General features: G+C 36.4%; 1 protein-coding gene across 3 annotated transcripts in view; it reads left to right on the top strand.

Annotated features, from left to right (window-relative positions):
• LOC306637929 (uncharacterized protein) overlaps window positions 1-13,130 on the top strand; it is a 139,151-nt gene that overhangs the window by 32,594 nt on the left and 93,427 nt on the right. The window contains exons 2-3 of one of the 3 annotated variants that reach the window (XM_079100844.1): window positions 1,259-1,391; window positions 2,428-2,744. The exons of 1 other annotated variant lie outside the window; for it this stretch is intronic. In XM_079100844.1, coding sequence (XP_078956970.1) covers window positions 1,259-1,375 — 117 coding nt within the window. In that variant the 3' untranslated portion in view covers window positions 1,376-1,391; window positions 2,428-2,744. Of the gene's footprint in view, window positions 1-1,258; window positions 1,515-2,427; window positions 2,745-13,130 lie in introns of those variants that run through there. One more of the 3 variants, XM_079100843.1, reaches the window with a different exon arrangement.

The raw sequence follows: 13,130 nt of genomic DNA, 5'->3' as shown, positions 1-13,130 counted from the left end.
AGTTGTTTGTAGCAGCACAATTCACAATAGCCAAACTATGGAACCAGCCTAGGTGTCCATCAATGGATGAATGAATAAAGAAAATATGGCATATATACATAATATAGTTTTTATTTAGCCATAGAGAAAAAATAATATTATGTCATTTGCAGGAAAATGGATGGAACTGGAGACCATCATGTTAAGAAAAATAAGTCAAACTCAGAAAGTCAAGGGTCATATGTTATCTCTCATATTCAGAAGCTAGAGAGAAAAAAAGGAAAAGAAAGGTGGGCGAGTCTCCTAAAACTCAAACGGAGATCAGTAGAGAAAATGAACGAAGGGAGGGACGGAGTACTGGGGAGTGATATTAGCCAAACTATATTGTTATATTGTTTGCATGCATGAATAGGTAACAACAAATCACATCAGTATGTACAACTGTAATGCACTGATAAAAACTGTGGGGTGATAGTTGTTAAATGGATAAATGGATAAATAAATATGGTAGCTGAAGAATGAAGTAAACTAGATTGATCCTAGATAAATATTCATGAAAGTCATGGCTCTTTGACCAATCCTCCATACTGACACATATATTATTTTTTAAAAATACAAAATATGCTTTTGTAAATCCCCAAACTAAACTTCAGGGGCCTTCCATTGTTTTTCTCATACATTTGAATATTCTATGGTGGCTTTAAGGTTTTATACCATGATTCAATCTGATTTATTCAGTCTTATTTTTCACGTCGTTTCTCAATATATTGCAGTCATCCTAGGCACAATCCTCTTACTAATTTCATTATTTTGCTTCATCTCGCCATATTTTCTCATGTTGTCCTCTTTGTCCGTATTCTTGCTTTTTAAAAAGGCCCTATTCAAGGATGATGTCATGTGCCGTTTTTCTTGTCTCACTCCCAGGATAATTAATGACCTTTTCTTCTGTTCTCTTGTGGCATTGGTTCATCCCTCTATTCTCTTATAGCACATGTCAAAATTAATCAGGTTTAGATGTTGAATGGCCTAACAAATAGAAGCTCTTTGAGGACAGCGACTACCTTATTCATTTTGTACTCCAGACTTCTAGCATAGCATTTTGAATATTGTGGGTAGTCAGGAAATGCTTACATGATAACTCACAGTCTAAAATTATAGTCTCATTCACATAATAATTTTATTGAGGAAGACACTGTTCTGTAGTCTGGGAAAACATGACCAATCTGGATCACCTGATTTACAAATACGAGTCTTTTTTTTTTTTTTTTTTTTTTTACAGAGGGAACAATCCAAGTGTAAGATCAGTTGGGAAAGGATTGTCATTTTTGTGTACAAAAGAAACCACAAAGCAGGCATGTTGGCACATGCATTTAGTACCAGCAACTTGGGAACCTGAAGCAAAAGGATTGCAGGTTTGAGACCAGCCCGGACAACTTAGCAAGACCCTATCTCAAAATGAAGAATAAAAAGGCCTGGGGATATAGCTCAAGAGGTGCCGAGTGGATAGCAGAAGAGTACTGTTAATTTTTCAGGTCAACTACATGACCTCAGGTGTCAGTTTGCAAATAGATAATTAATTAATTGAGGTATACTGACATGGAGACATGATAATACCATTTAAAGTCTACCAGCAGACTAGACATTCTGCTTTATGGTAGACCTAATAAAGTCATGATACTTATTAATATTCCTTTTTCTTGAAGCATAAATATTTCAAGAAATAAGCAGAAGGCAAGCAAATATGTAGGTCAGATTAAGGAGCCAAAAGAAAAGTTAAATTTACATCACACGGAAGCAATGCGAATTATCATCTCAATTATTCCATTTAATTATCAGTTGATGTCTAAAAATATATACTAAATTAAATGTTTTAAGGAAACACATCAAGTTTGTATTAGTTCCAAATGTACCTGTAAATAATAAAGACTTTTCTTTTTATCATAATGTTATTACAAATCTCATGAGAGTGTAGTTTTCCACTTTTTATTCACACAAACATAACTGAAGGACAATATGTACTTCCCATGAGTAATACTGGTTCATTACAGAAGTTATTCTGAAGGATGGACACTCACTCCCATCATATTGAGAACCATTGTAATAGAACATGTTAGTGATGACAATCATTTATGTTCCTTTACATGACTTTCTTGAAGACTTTCGCCTTCATCAACATTAAGAGAGAAAGCCGTTAGCACATATTCCATTAGTAATAGTGCATTAGATGCTTGATTCAGGAATTCAACCCACTGACTGGGTTAATGACCACAAAAACTAAATGTATAAACTCATATAGCACCTGGAGTCACCCAGAGGGGCATTAATTATAGGTCCTCTGTGTTTGGTAATCAAGCCAGGAGCACTGAGATGAGAGATCATTTGGTTTTGAAATGAGGGAAAGATGGAGAAATAACTGGCAGTGAGCACTAATTGCTTTCCAATTCTCAGCCCATTTCAGGTATGAGACTCAGCAGTTCTTCCTGCCCTTGTATTCTCCAACTCCTTAGACTTGGTTTTTGCTTAAGTTTTTTCCAGACTGTGTTCATTTCCTACAGTCGAATGGTCCTTGAACATCAGAACAGAGATTTTTAAAAATAAATTAGTAAATGCATATATTTTAATTTATAATGATCTGATTAACTGAGAAATACAAATACAGCTTATCTATTAAAATATTGTTAACATACCAAGGTGGCCAAATATTTTTAGCATGTTTATTGAGGTTAAGAAATAAGGATTTGGAGTTAATAATATTCCTTACTTCAGATTATATCATTCGGAGTGGTCTTTCCTAGGAGTTGACATTTCTGTGAAGGGACAGATGTACTATTTTAGGCTTGTGGACCCTTGTCCCTTCAGCTTCTCAACTCTGTCCTTGAGTATGAAAGTACTATGAAAGGCATCTATAGACAATATGTCAATGAGCAGTTGAGGTCCCATAAAAACAAGCAGTGGGCCAAATTGGGACTGAACAGCATAAACCTGTAGGTCTAACCAACTTCAAGTGTCAGTGTTTAATTCTTCCAGTGATTCCCAGAGATATTAGAAATATATTCAGTGTTTTTCAAACTCATGTTTCCTAGTCTATAAAAGGAAAGTATGATAATAACTATAATTGACCTTGTAGAATTTGATGAGGAATATTTAATTAATAGATAAAAACGAGATTAACTATACTCAAGTAGAATACCTGGCACGACAAATATTGTCTGTGTCAGACTTTGTTCTAGGTACTGGAGAGATATCAGGCAAAGAAAATAACCCAGAAAACTAGTCATGAATGATATTGTTATTTGTCAGAAGTAGATGGAATACTGAAGAGCCGTTCATATACTCTATGCATTTTACTGACCAATTACCTATTAAATAGGAAGCTTTAAAAAATTTAAAACACTGATAAATTAAGTTAACCACCAGGAGCTATAAATAGCCCTGTAACAAGAGGGAAAAAAAATAAATCACACAGTAATTCTAAGAAATGTAATTTAACATACTGTTATATATAAAAGATGTGTTTAATATGTTTAATATGTTGTTTGCTTCTTCATGAACATAAAAATACTACAGTTCCAACCTGTCAGTTTAAATGTATCTAGTCCCGAATGAAGAATTGTCTGACTGTTAGAGTCTAGGTGACTTTAGTCAAGTTTCTAATGAAGTCTTGAGAGACTAAAGATATAAAAGGGCCAAGAAGCCACTTGCCTCCCTCTTTCTTCCAGAAACAGGTCAAGGGTCGAATGACTGAGAGAGAGGCTTATATCATTGTTCTCTTAACATTCTGAAGTTATCTTCCAGATTGCAGATAAGTAGGTTATAAAGGAGTTATCCCATACACTGGGAGAACAAATCTCTCAAGTCCAAGAAATCCTTATACTGTGTGTTCCAAAATCATGGAGTCCTTGAAACATCAGAATATTTATCTGGAGGCACCTTTGTTAAGAGTTCAAGCCCCTCTGTGAATGATGGTATTCTTTTTCATGTTTGCATCACGGGGAGGGGAGTAAAAGGAGGGAGAATATTTTGCTCTCAAAGAGGAAAATTTATTTGAAAGATTTTATTTAGGATGGGAATTATGGACTGTTGTGCCATATGGTGAGTCAGAGATATGCTGCAACAGTTCTGCGTCATCCACCTGATGCACTAACCTGTTAACTGTTCAGAAATGCTCTGGAAGGCTTTGCTGCTTGCTTCTTTCTCTTATACCTGGAAACACAAATTTCTCTCAAAGGCAGTCTCTGGTGAGTTGGACTATGGCCCACCATACATAATTAGCAGCAGTTTAATCTTTTGACCTGAACATATAAAAATGAAGATTCCTGGGCCCCACCACAAACACACTGAAGTAGAAGCTAATAGGGAGTGGGCAGAGACTAAGAACCTGTATTTTTTATAGACTCCCCAGTAGATTATTAAGCAAAGACAAGATACAGGCTGCATTCCTTTCCAGAACCACTATTCTTGCTAATGGTTGCCCACAAATGCAGCTTAATTCTTGTCATCTTTAAGGGTCACTGAGTCCAAAGTGTTGCTGTGTCAGGACACTGTCCCAAACTGGAGAAATTTTCTCAACCAAAAGATGTTAAGTGATGGTGTTGGTCTAAGGAGTCTCCTTAAGTCAAGATGGGCCGAGTTGGATAGGATTAAGCAAATGCGTGGGTGGGTAGGGGTTAGTCCATGGTAGAGCTCTTGCCACTTGCCTACTCTGAAAGGCCCTGGGTTTGATTCCCAGTATCCCCCCCGACCAAGAAAAGGATTATTCAGATAGGGCTAAGCTGTCTGAGTTGTGTGTGGCATAAACGGGGAATTTTGTTTCTTTGGTTTTCAACATATATAATTGATACATTATAGCTGCACATAGTGGTGGGATTTGTTACATATTAAATGCACACAATATAACAAATAATTGGGCCAGTATCTTTCTCCAGTATTTTCCTTCCCCATCCACTTTCTCTATTCTACAGATCTCCCTTGGATTTTCATGAGAGTCTTCCCCTAAATCCACCCCTGCCACTTTTCTTTTCCTTTATCCTCTCTAGCTTCCACATATGAAAGAAAACATATGACCCTTATCCTTAATATAATGTTCTCAAGTTCCAATTCATTTTCCTGCAATGACATAATTTCAGTTTCCTTTGTGACTGAATAAAACCCCATTGTGTATATATACCATATTTTCTTTAACCATTCATTCACTGATGGACACCTAGACTGGTTCCATAATTTGTCTGTTGTGAATTGTGCTACTATAAACATGGGTACGGGGCTGGGGATATAGCTCAGTTGGTATAGTGTTTGCCTTACAAGAACAAGGCCCCGGGTTCAATCCCCAGTACCACAAAAAAAAAAAAAAAAAAAAAAAAAAAATGGGTACGCATGTATCATTATAGTATGATGACTTCAATTCCTCAGGTTAAATACCAAGGAGTGGTATAGCTGGGTCATATGGTGGTTCCATTCCTAGTCTTTTGAGGAAACTTCTTACTGATTTCCAGAGTGGTTGTACAGGTGATTTTTATATGCCCTAGAGCAGTATTTCTCAGCTATTTTTCATCATTTGCCCCCCCCCCCATTTTAGACAGTTTTACCCTAATTGCCCCCCATGTAATTTTAGTACCATATATATGGTGATACATATATACAAATACTTGGCCATTTGAAGAATGACAATTACACATCCTTCTCCACCAAGAATCAATTTTATCCTACCTGGTTGAAAAGTATGCTTTAAAACAGTGGGTTCTCAATCTTGGCAGCAGTTAGAATGAAATAAGGGAATGCTGGGCATAATGGTGCATGCCTGTAATCCCAGAGACTCAGGAGGCTAAGGCAAAAGGATCAAAAGTTACAGAGTATCCTCAACAATGTATCAAGGCCCTAAGCAATTTAGTGAGATCCTGTCTCAAAATAAAATTAAAAAGGGCTGGTGGACTAGGGATATAATTCAGTTGGTAGAATGCTTGCTTCGCATGCATAAGGCCCTGGGTTCAATCTTCGGTACCCACCCTCCAAAAAGAATGAAATAAGGAAGACTTTAAAGGATGCTCATGTCTGACACATACCCGCAGACTAGTTAAATTAAAACCTCTAGCCAGGCACAGTGGTGCACACCTGTAATCTCAGTGACTCAGGAAGCTGAGGCAGGAGAATTGCAATTTTGAGAGCAACCTTGGCAATTTAGTGAACCTCATCAACTTAGCAGGACCCTGTCTCAAAATAAAAAATAAAAAGGACTAGGGATGTGGCTCAGCAGTAACACTAACACTACCTTGGGTTCAATCCCCAACACCAAACCAAAACAGAACAAAACAAAACAAAACAAAACAACCTCTAGGGATGTTTGTGTGTGTGTGTGTCTGGTGTGTGTGTGTGTGTGTGTGTGTGTGTGTGTGTGTGTGTGTTTGCTTATTTGGCAGTACTGGGGATTGAAGTCAGGGTGTCACACATGCAAGGCAAACACTACCACTTAGTGACATCCCGCCCTAGGGGTGGTCTTTTTAAAGATCTCTAGATGATTCTGATATGCCGTCAAAGTTGAGAAACACTTCTTTGAAGTTTGAGATCCTCTTACAGGAGATTAAAATCTGGTTGGCAAGCAGGACCTACAAACATGAACATAAACAATGCACAAATGAATAGAACAGCCAGTGCCATAGGAGTTCAGGAAAAGGAGAAGTTAATACAGGGTGTTCTGTTTAGGAGAAGGTTTTGTGAACAGGGCACAGAAACTGAACAAGATTTGGGAAAGAGAATGGAAGAAAAATTCTGAATGTGGAAATAACATGTCTGAAGATATGAAAGGAACATAGGGGAGTGTAGTGGATTGAATGGTGGTCCCCCCAAAAAACAATGTCCTGAAACTTTCACAGGTTTCAGGTGACCTTATTTGGAAAAAGTATCATTGTGGATAAAATTGAGCTACAGATCTCAAGAGGAGCATCCCAGGTTAGGGTGGGACCTAAATCCAATAGCTAATGTCCTTAGAAAAGGAAAGAAAGCCACGTTAAGACAAAAGCAGAGAGCTGAGTGATGTGTTTATAAGGATAGCCAGCCACAACCAGAAGCTGGCAGAAGCAGTAGAGGGTTGATTCCCCATGACCCTTTGGAGAGAACACAGCCCTGCTGATACTACCATTCTAGATGTGTTGCATTCAGAACTGTAAGGTAACAAACAAATATTGTTTTAAGCCAATATATATGAGAGTAGGCACGTCATGACACATGCCTATAATTTCTGAGACTTGGGAGGCTGAGGCAGGAAGCTCAAAAGTTCAAGGCCAGTCTCCGCAACATAGTGAGGCTCTAAGTAACTTAGTGAGACTCTATCTCAAAATAAAAAATAGAAAGAGCTTGGGCTGTAACTCGGTGGCAAAACATCCCTGGGTTCAATTCCTAGTACCAAAAAAAAAAAAAAAAAAGTGCTGAGATGTAGCTCAGTGGTGGAATGCTTTCCTAGCATGTGTGAGGCCCTGAGTTCAGTCCCTAGCACTGGGGGGAAAAAGACAAGAAAAGAAACTAACATGGGAGACAATGAGGAAACCAGTTTGAAAGAGTAAAAGGATTGTTTTAAAAGTAAAAAATAAAATTGGAAGTATAGGGTAGGTCCAAACAAGAAAGCCATTGTTGCACAGTGTATTAATCAGGTTCTCCAGGGAGACAGGACCAAAGAGATATACAGAGAGATCTAAAACAGGGAATTTATTATGGGAATTGGTCCATTTGATTATAGAGGCTAAATTTTCCCACCATCTGCTGTCTACAAGCTGGAGACCCCCAGGAGTCAATGGTATAACTCTTAGTTCAAGGCCAAAGGCCAGGAATCTGGAAATCTCCAATACTGGAGGGCATGAGAAGACGAATGTCCTAGCTCCAGACAAGAGAGCAAATTTATCCTTTTTCTGCCTTTTTGTTCTATCTACACCCTCAATGGATCAGATGATGGGTTGGTGAGGATGGGTCTTCTTTACTTAGTCCTACAGATTCAAAATCTAATGTCTTCTGGAGACACCCTCACAGACACAATGTTTTGTCCTCCATCTATGTAGACCTTAACCTCAGCAAGTGAACACCTAAAATTAGCCATCACACACAGTATACTACTCCCAATGAGAACAATTAGAGGTCTGGGGGATAGAAAGTGTAGCTTGATAAAATCAATGTAACTGGAAGATTAGTAACCTACAGGAAGTAAGTAAAGTTAGGGAAACCACTTACAATTGCAATAAATTAACTAAGGGAAGTAAGGAAAATCTGTATGAAATGATTTTAGAAAGGAAAATTTAAAAATGGGTTCATGCCACTTCACAGAAGATACACAATCAATCAACAAATATATGAAAAAATGTTCATCATCTCTAATAATTAGAGAAATGCAAATCAAAGCTACTCTAAGATTTCATCTCCAATTAGAATGGCAATTATCAAGAATACAAGCAATGATAAATGTTGGTGAGGATGTGGGCAAAAAGGTACACTCATACATTGCTGCTGGGATTGCAAATTGGTGCAACCACTCTGAAAAGCAGTATAGAGATTTCTTAGAAAACTTGAAATGGAACCATTTGACCCAACTATCCCACACCTTGGTTTATACCCAAAGGATTTATAATCAGCATACTACAGTGATGCAGCCACATCAATATTTATAGTAGCTCAATTCACAATAGCTAAATTGTGGAACCAACCTAGATGCCCTTCAATAGATGAGTGGATAAGAAACTGTGATATATATACACACACAGAGATAAGCACACAAAGGAATATATATATATATATTCGATGTATATGTATATATATATACATATATATACATACACACACGCACACACACACACACACACACACACACACACACACACACACAAAGGAATGTTGCTCAATCTTAAAGAAGAATAAAATTATGGCATTTGCAGGTGAATGAATGGAGTTGGAAAATACCATGCTAAGCAAGATAAGCCAATTCCAAAAAAAACAAAGACCAAATGTTTTCTCTGATAAGTGGATGCTGATACATAACTGGGGTGGGGGTGAATAAGGGAAAAATGGAAGAACTTTGGATTGTACAGAGAGGAATGGGGGGGGGAGGGTCAGGGGTGGGAAAGATGGTAGGATGAGACAGACATCATTATCCTATATACACGTACGATTGCAGGCATGGTGTAACTCTATATTGTGTACAACCAGAGAAATGAAATTTGTATTCCATTTTTGTACAATGAATCAAAATGCATTCTGCTGTCATGTACAACTAAATAAAACAAACTTTTTAAAAATGGGTTCATGCAATAAAGTTCACAGGAAGAACAAGGAAGGCCTTGGTACCTGATCTGCATGACCATGTAGAAGAGGAATGTGTCCATAAAAATGTCAATGTTTGAGCCTGAGCAAATTATGTATGCTACATCTACAACCAAAAGATGGTATGGCCTTTACTAATTTTATTTATTTATTTATTAAGTACAGGGGATTAAACTCAGGGGCACTTGACCATCAAACCACATCCCTGGCTCTATTTTGTATTTTATTTAGAGGCAGGGTCTCATTGAGTTGCTTAGCACCTCACTTTTGTGGAGGCTGGCTTTAAACTTGTGGTCCCCCTACCTCAGCCTCCCGAGCTTCTGGGATTACGGGTATGCACCACCATGCCCTGCACTAATTTATTTTAAAATTTAGTTTAGTTTATTTTGGAACAAACTATCATTTACCCATTTAAAGCATGCAGTTCAATGATTTTCAGGAACTTTACCAAGCAATGCAATCATCTTGGTAAATCAGTTGTAGAACATTTTTGTATCCCAAATAAGATTCCTCATGCTCATTTACAGTTAGTCCCATTTTATACCCTCACCCCCAGGTAACCACTGCTCTACTCTCTTGCTCCATAAATTTGTCATATTAAATATATATATATGTACAAATATGTGTATATGTATTTATGTATATTTATATATTTGTATACGCATATGCAAACATGCACACACACATATGAATTATTCAAAATGGGTCTTTTGAATCTGGTTTATTTTATTTCACATATTTTTAAAAATATTTTTAGTTGTAGATGGACATAATAACTTTAATTTATTTAATTTATTTATTTTTATGTGGTGCTGAGGATCGAACCCAGTGCCTCACACATGTGAGGCAAGTGCTCTACCACTGATCCACAACCCCAACCCTACTTCACATGTTTTTTAGGTTCATCCACCATGTAGCATGTGTCAGTGATCTGTTCCTTTTTATCGCTAAGTGGTATTTCATTGTGTTAGTATACACAACTTGTCTATCCTTTCACAAATGGATAGACATTTGAGTTGTTTCCTGCGTTTGCTGATGTGAACCTTCTGATACAAATCTTCATGCAGACATGTTTTCATTTACCTTGGGTTGATACTTAGGGCTGGAATTACTGGGTTGTTTGATAACTTTAGTGTTTATTTTTTGAGAAATTGCCAAATCTTTTTTCCAAAGTTGCCAATTTTCATTCTCATTAACAATGGTTGGTGGTTCTTATTTCTCCATATCCTCATCAACATTTGTTATTCTCTGTCTTCTGGCTTTTCTAATGGATATGAAATAATATCTCATTGTGGTTTTCCACTAACCTAATGAATAATGAAGTTCAGCCTCTTTTCAGGTGTTTAACACAATTTTCACCTACATAGCAGCTATTTATATATCTTCTTTGGTGAAAAGATCATTTATGTAGTTTGCACATGTAGTTTTGATTGTTGTTTTTCTTTACTTTTCATATTTTTATAGAGTCTTCTTTATATTCTAAACACAAATCCTTTATTTTGATATGAGTCTTGTAAACATTTTCCCCCAGTCTGTTACTGTTCTTTTAATTTTCTTTTTCTTCCTTTCTTCTTTCTTTTTTCCCATCTTTCCTTTCTTGTACTAGGGATGGAACCCAGGGCCTTGTGCATGTTAGGCAAGTGCTCTACCATTGAGCTACATACCTACTCTTCTTTCTTTTATTTTAAGACAGGATCTTGCTAAATTGCCCAGTCTATCCTTAAACTTGCTGCCACACCTAGCTGTCTTTTCATTTTCTTAATGATGTGTTCTTGAATTTTAAAAGTTTTCAGTTTTGAGAACATCTAATTTATCATTTACTTTCTTTCATGGACAATGCTATTGATGTCATATCCAAGAAATCTTTGCCCACCCCAAGGAATATTTTCTCCTAGTTTTCTTCTAAAATTTTTATTTTTTTTTTAGCTCTTACATTTAAATCTACATTTAATATTTAGTTAATTTTTATATATGGATAAACACATATCTTTTTTATATGTGAATTTCTGGTCTTCTCAGCACCATTTGTTGAACAGAATCCTACCTGAATAAATGATGTTGGTATATTCACCAAAACTAGTTTGAATAAAAATATGGGGATTTATTTCAGGACTCTCAATTCTGTTCCATTGATCTATATGTCTGTCTTCATGTCAGTCTCACACTGTATTGATAACTGTAGCTTTATGACAAGATTTCAGATCAGGGAGTGAAAGTCTTCTAAAATTATTATTATTATTTTAAAAATTGTTTTGGCTGTCCTAGGTGCTTTTCATTTCCATATAAATATTTGGATCTTCTCGTCAATTTCTTCAAAAAGTATAATAAATTTAATCCACAGATAAATTTGGAGAGAACGGTCATATTAACAATATCAAGTCTTTTGCTCCATGAACATGGAATGTCTCTCTAAGATCTTCTACAGTTTCCTCAAAATTTTATAAATTTTGGTGTACAATAGTATTCTTAAGTTCATCAATAAGTTGTTCATTGCTTATTTAGTTCAATTTATTATCCCACTTATTGTTTAATAAATACATTTAAAATTAATGAATTGATGTGTGAATGAGCAAGAGGAAAATTTTTAACTAAGGAGAGAGAAGGAGGTAAGCTTAAAGATTAAGTTATATGACATAAGCTTGTTATTTAACAGTTCGATATTTGTGGAGCTATGTAACATATGATGGAGTTAATTTTTTAGAATAAATTTTATTGTGTATATTTAAGGTGTACAAAATGATTTTATTAGAATCATATAGAAAATAAAATAATTACTGTACTCAAGCAAATTAATATATCCAGCATCTCACATAAGTTACCTCTTTCTTTTGTGGCAGGAGCAACTAAAATCTACTCATCTACTAGTTACAGTTCAATTTTATTGTCTATAGTCCTCATGCTATACTTTAGTTCTCTAGACTTATTGGTCCTATAGATCTCTACTTTGTATCCTCTGACTCTCCCTATTTCCTGGCCCACCTCTTGCCTCTGATTAGTTCTACTTATTCTCTGTGTATATTGAACTTTTAAAAAATTTTGTAGAGTATGTAGTCTTGATACCTACAGAAAACAATACCTCCAATGTCTTTATATCCTTTGGGAGACTTTGCATATCTAAGAAAACATGCATTTGTTTATTTTTTGCAGCGTGGGACCTTGCAAACACTTGTCACGTGCTAGGCAAGCACTCCGCCACTGAGCCACATCCCCAGCCCTTTCTATTTTGTTTTTGAGGGAAGATCTCACTGAGTGGCCCAGGCTGGCTTTGAACTTGCGATCCTTCAGCTGTGGTCTCCTGAGTAGCTGGATGTACAGGCGAGGACCACAGTGCCCAGCTCTCCCTGATTTTTTTTTTTTTTTTTAACATATTGTGGTATAAACACCATTCTGCATCCTCATTATTTTTTCTTTGTTTTTTCTTAAAAAAAAAAAAATTGGTTTTCTTAGTCTCTTTTATGCTGCTATAACAGAATGCATGAGTATGGGGAATTTATAAATGATAATAGTTTATTTGCTACACAGCTCCAGAGGCTGGAAAGTTCAAGGATATGGTGACATTATTGTTCAGTATTTGGTGAGGGTCTTCTTGCTTCCTCATAACACAGCAGAAGTGAGAAAGTATGTGTAAGAGAGAGGGCAAGAGGAGGTCCCACTCCTTATCTCCTAACAAGTACACTTTCAAGCTAACTAGTCCACTTCTGCTGCAATAGCATTTAATCACCTCTTAAAGTTCCACTTCTTAATGCAGTCACACTGGCAATTAAATGTCAGCATGAATATTTTTGTTTTGCTTTATTTCGATTTCATACTGGGGATTTAACCCCGGGAATACTTTACCACTGCACTACATCCCCAGC

The sequence above is a fragment of the Sciurus vulgaris genome (assembly GCF_902686455.1).
Source record: "Sciurus vulgaris genome assembly, chromosome: 10".
NCBI lineage: Eukaryota > Metazoa > Chordata > Mammalia > Rodentia > Sciuridae > Sciurus > Sciurus vulgaris.
This window is presented reverse-complemented; position numbering and strand designations above follow the sequence as displayed.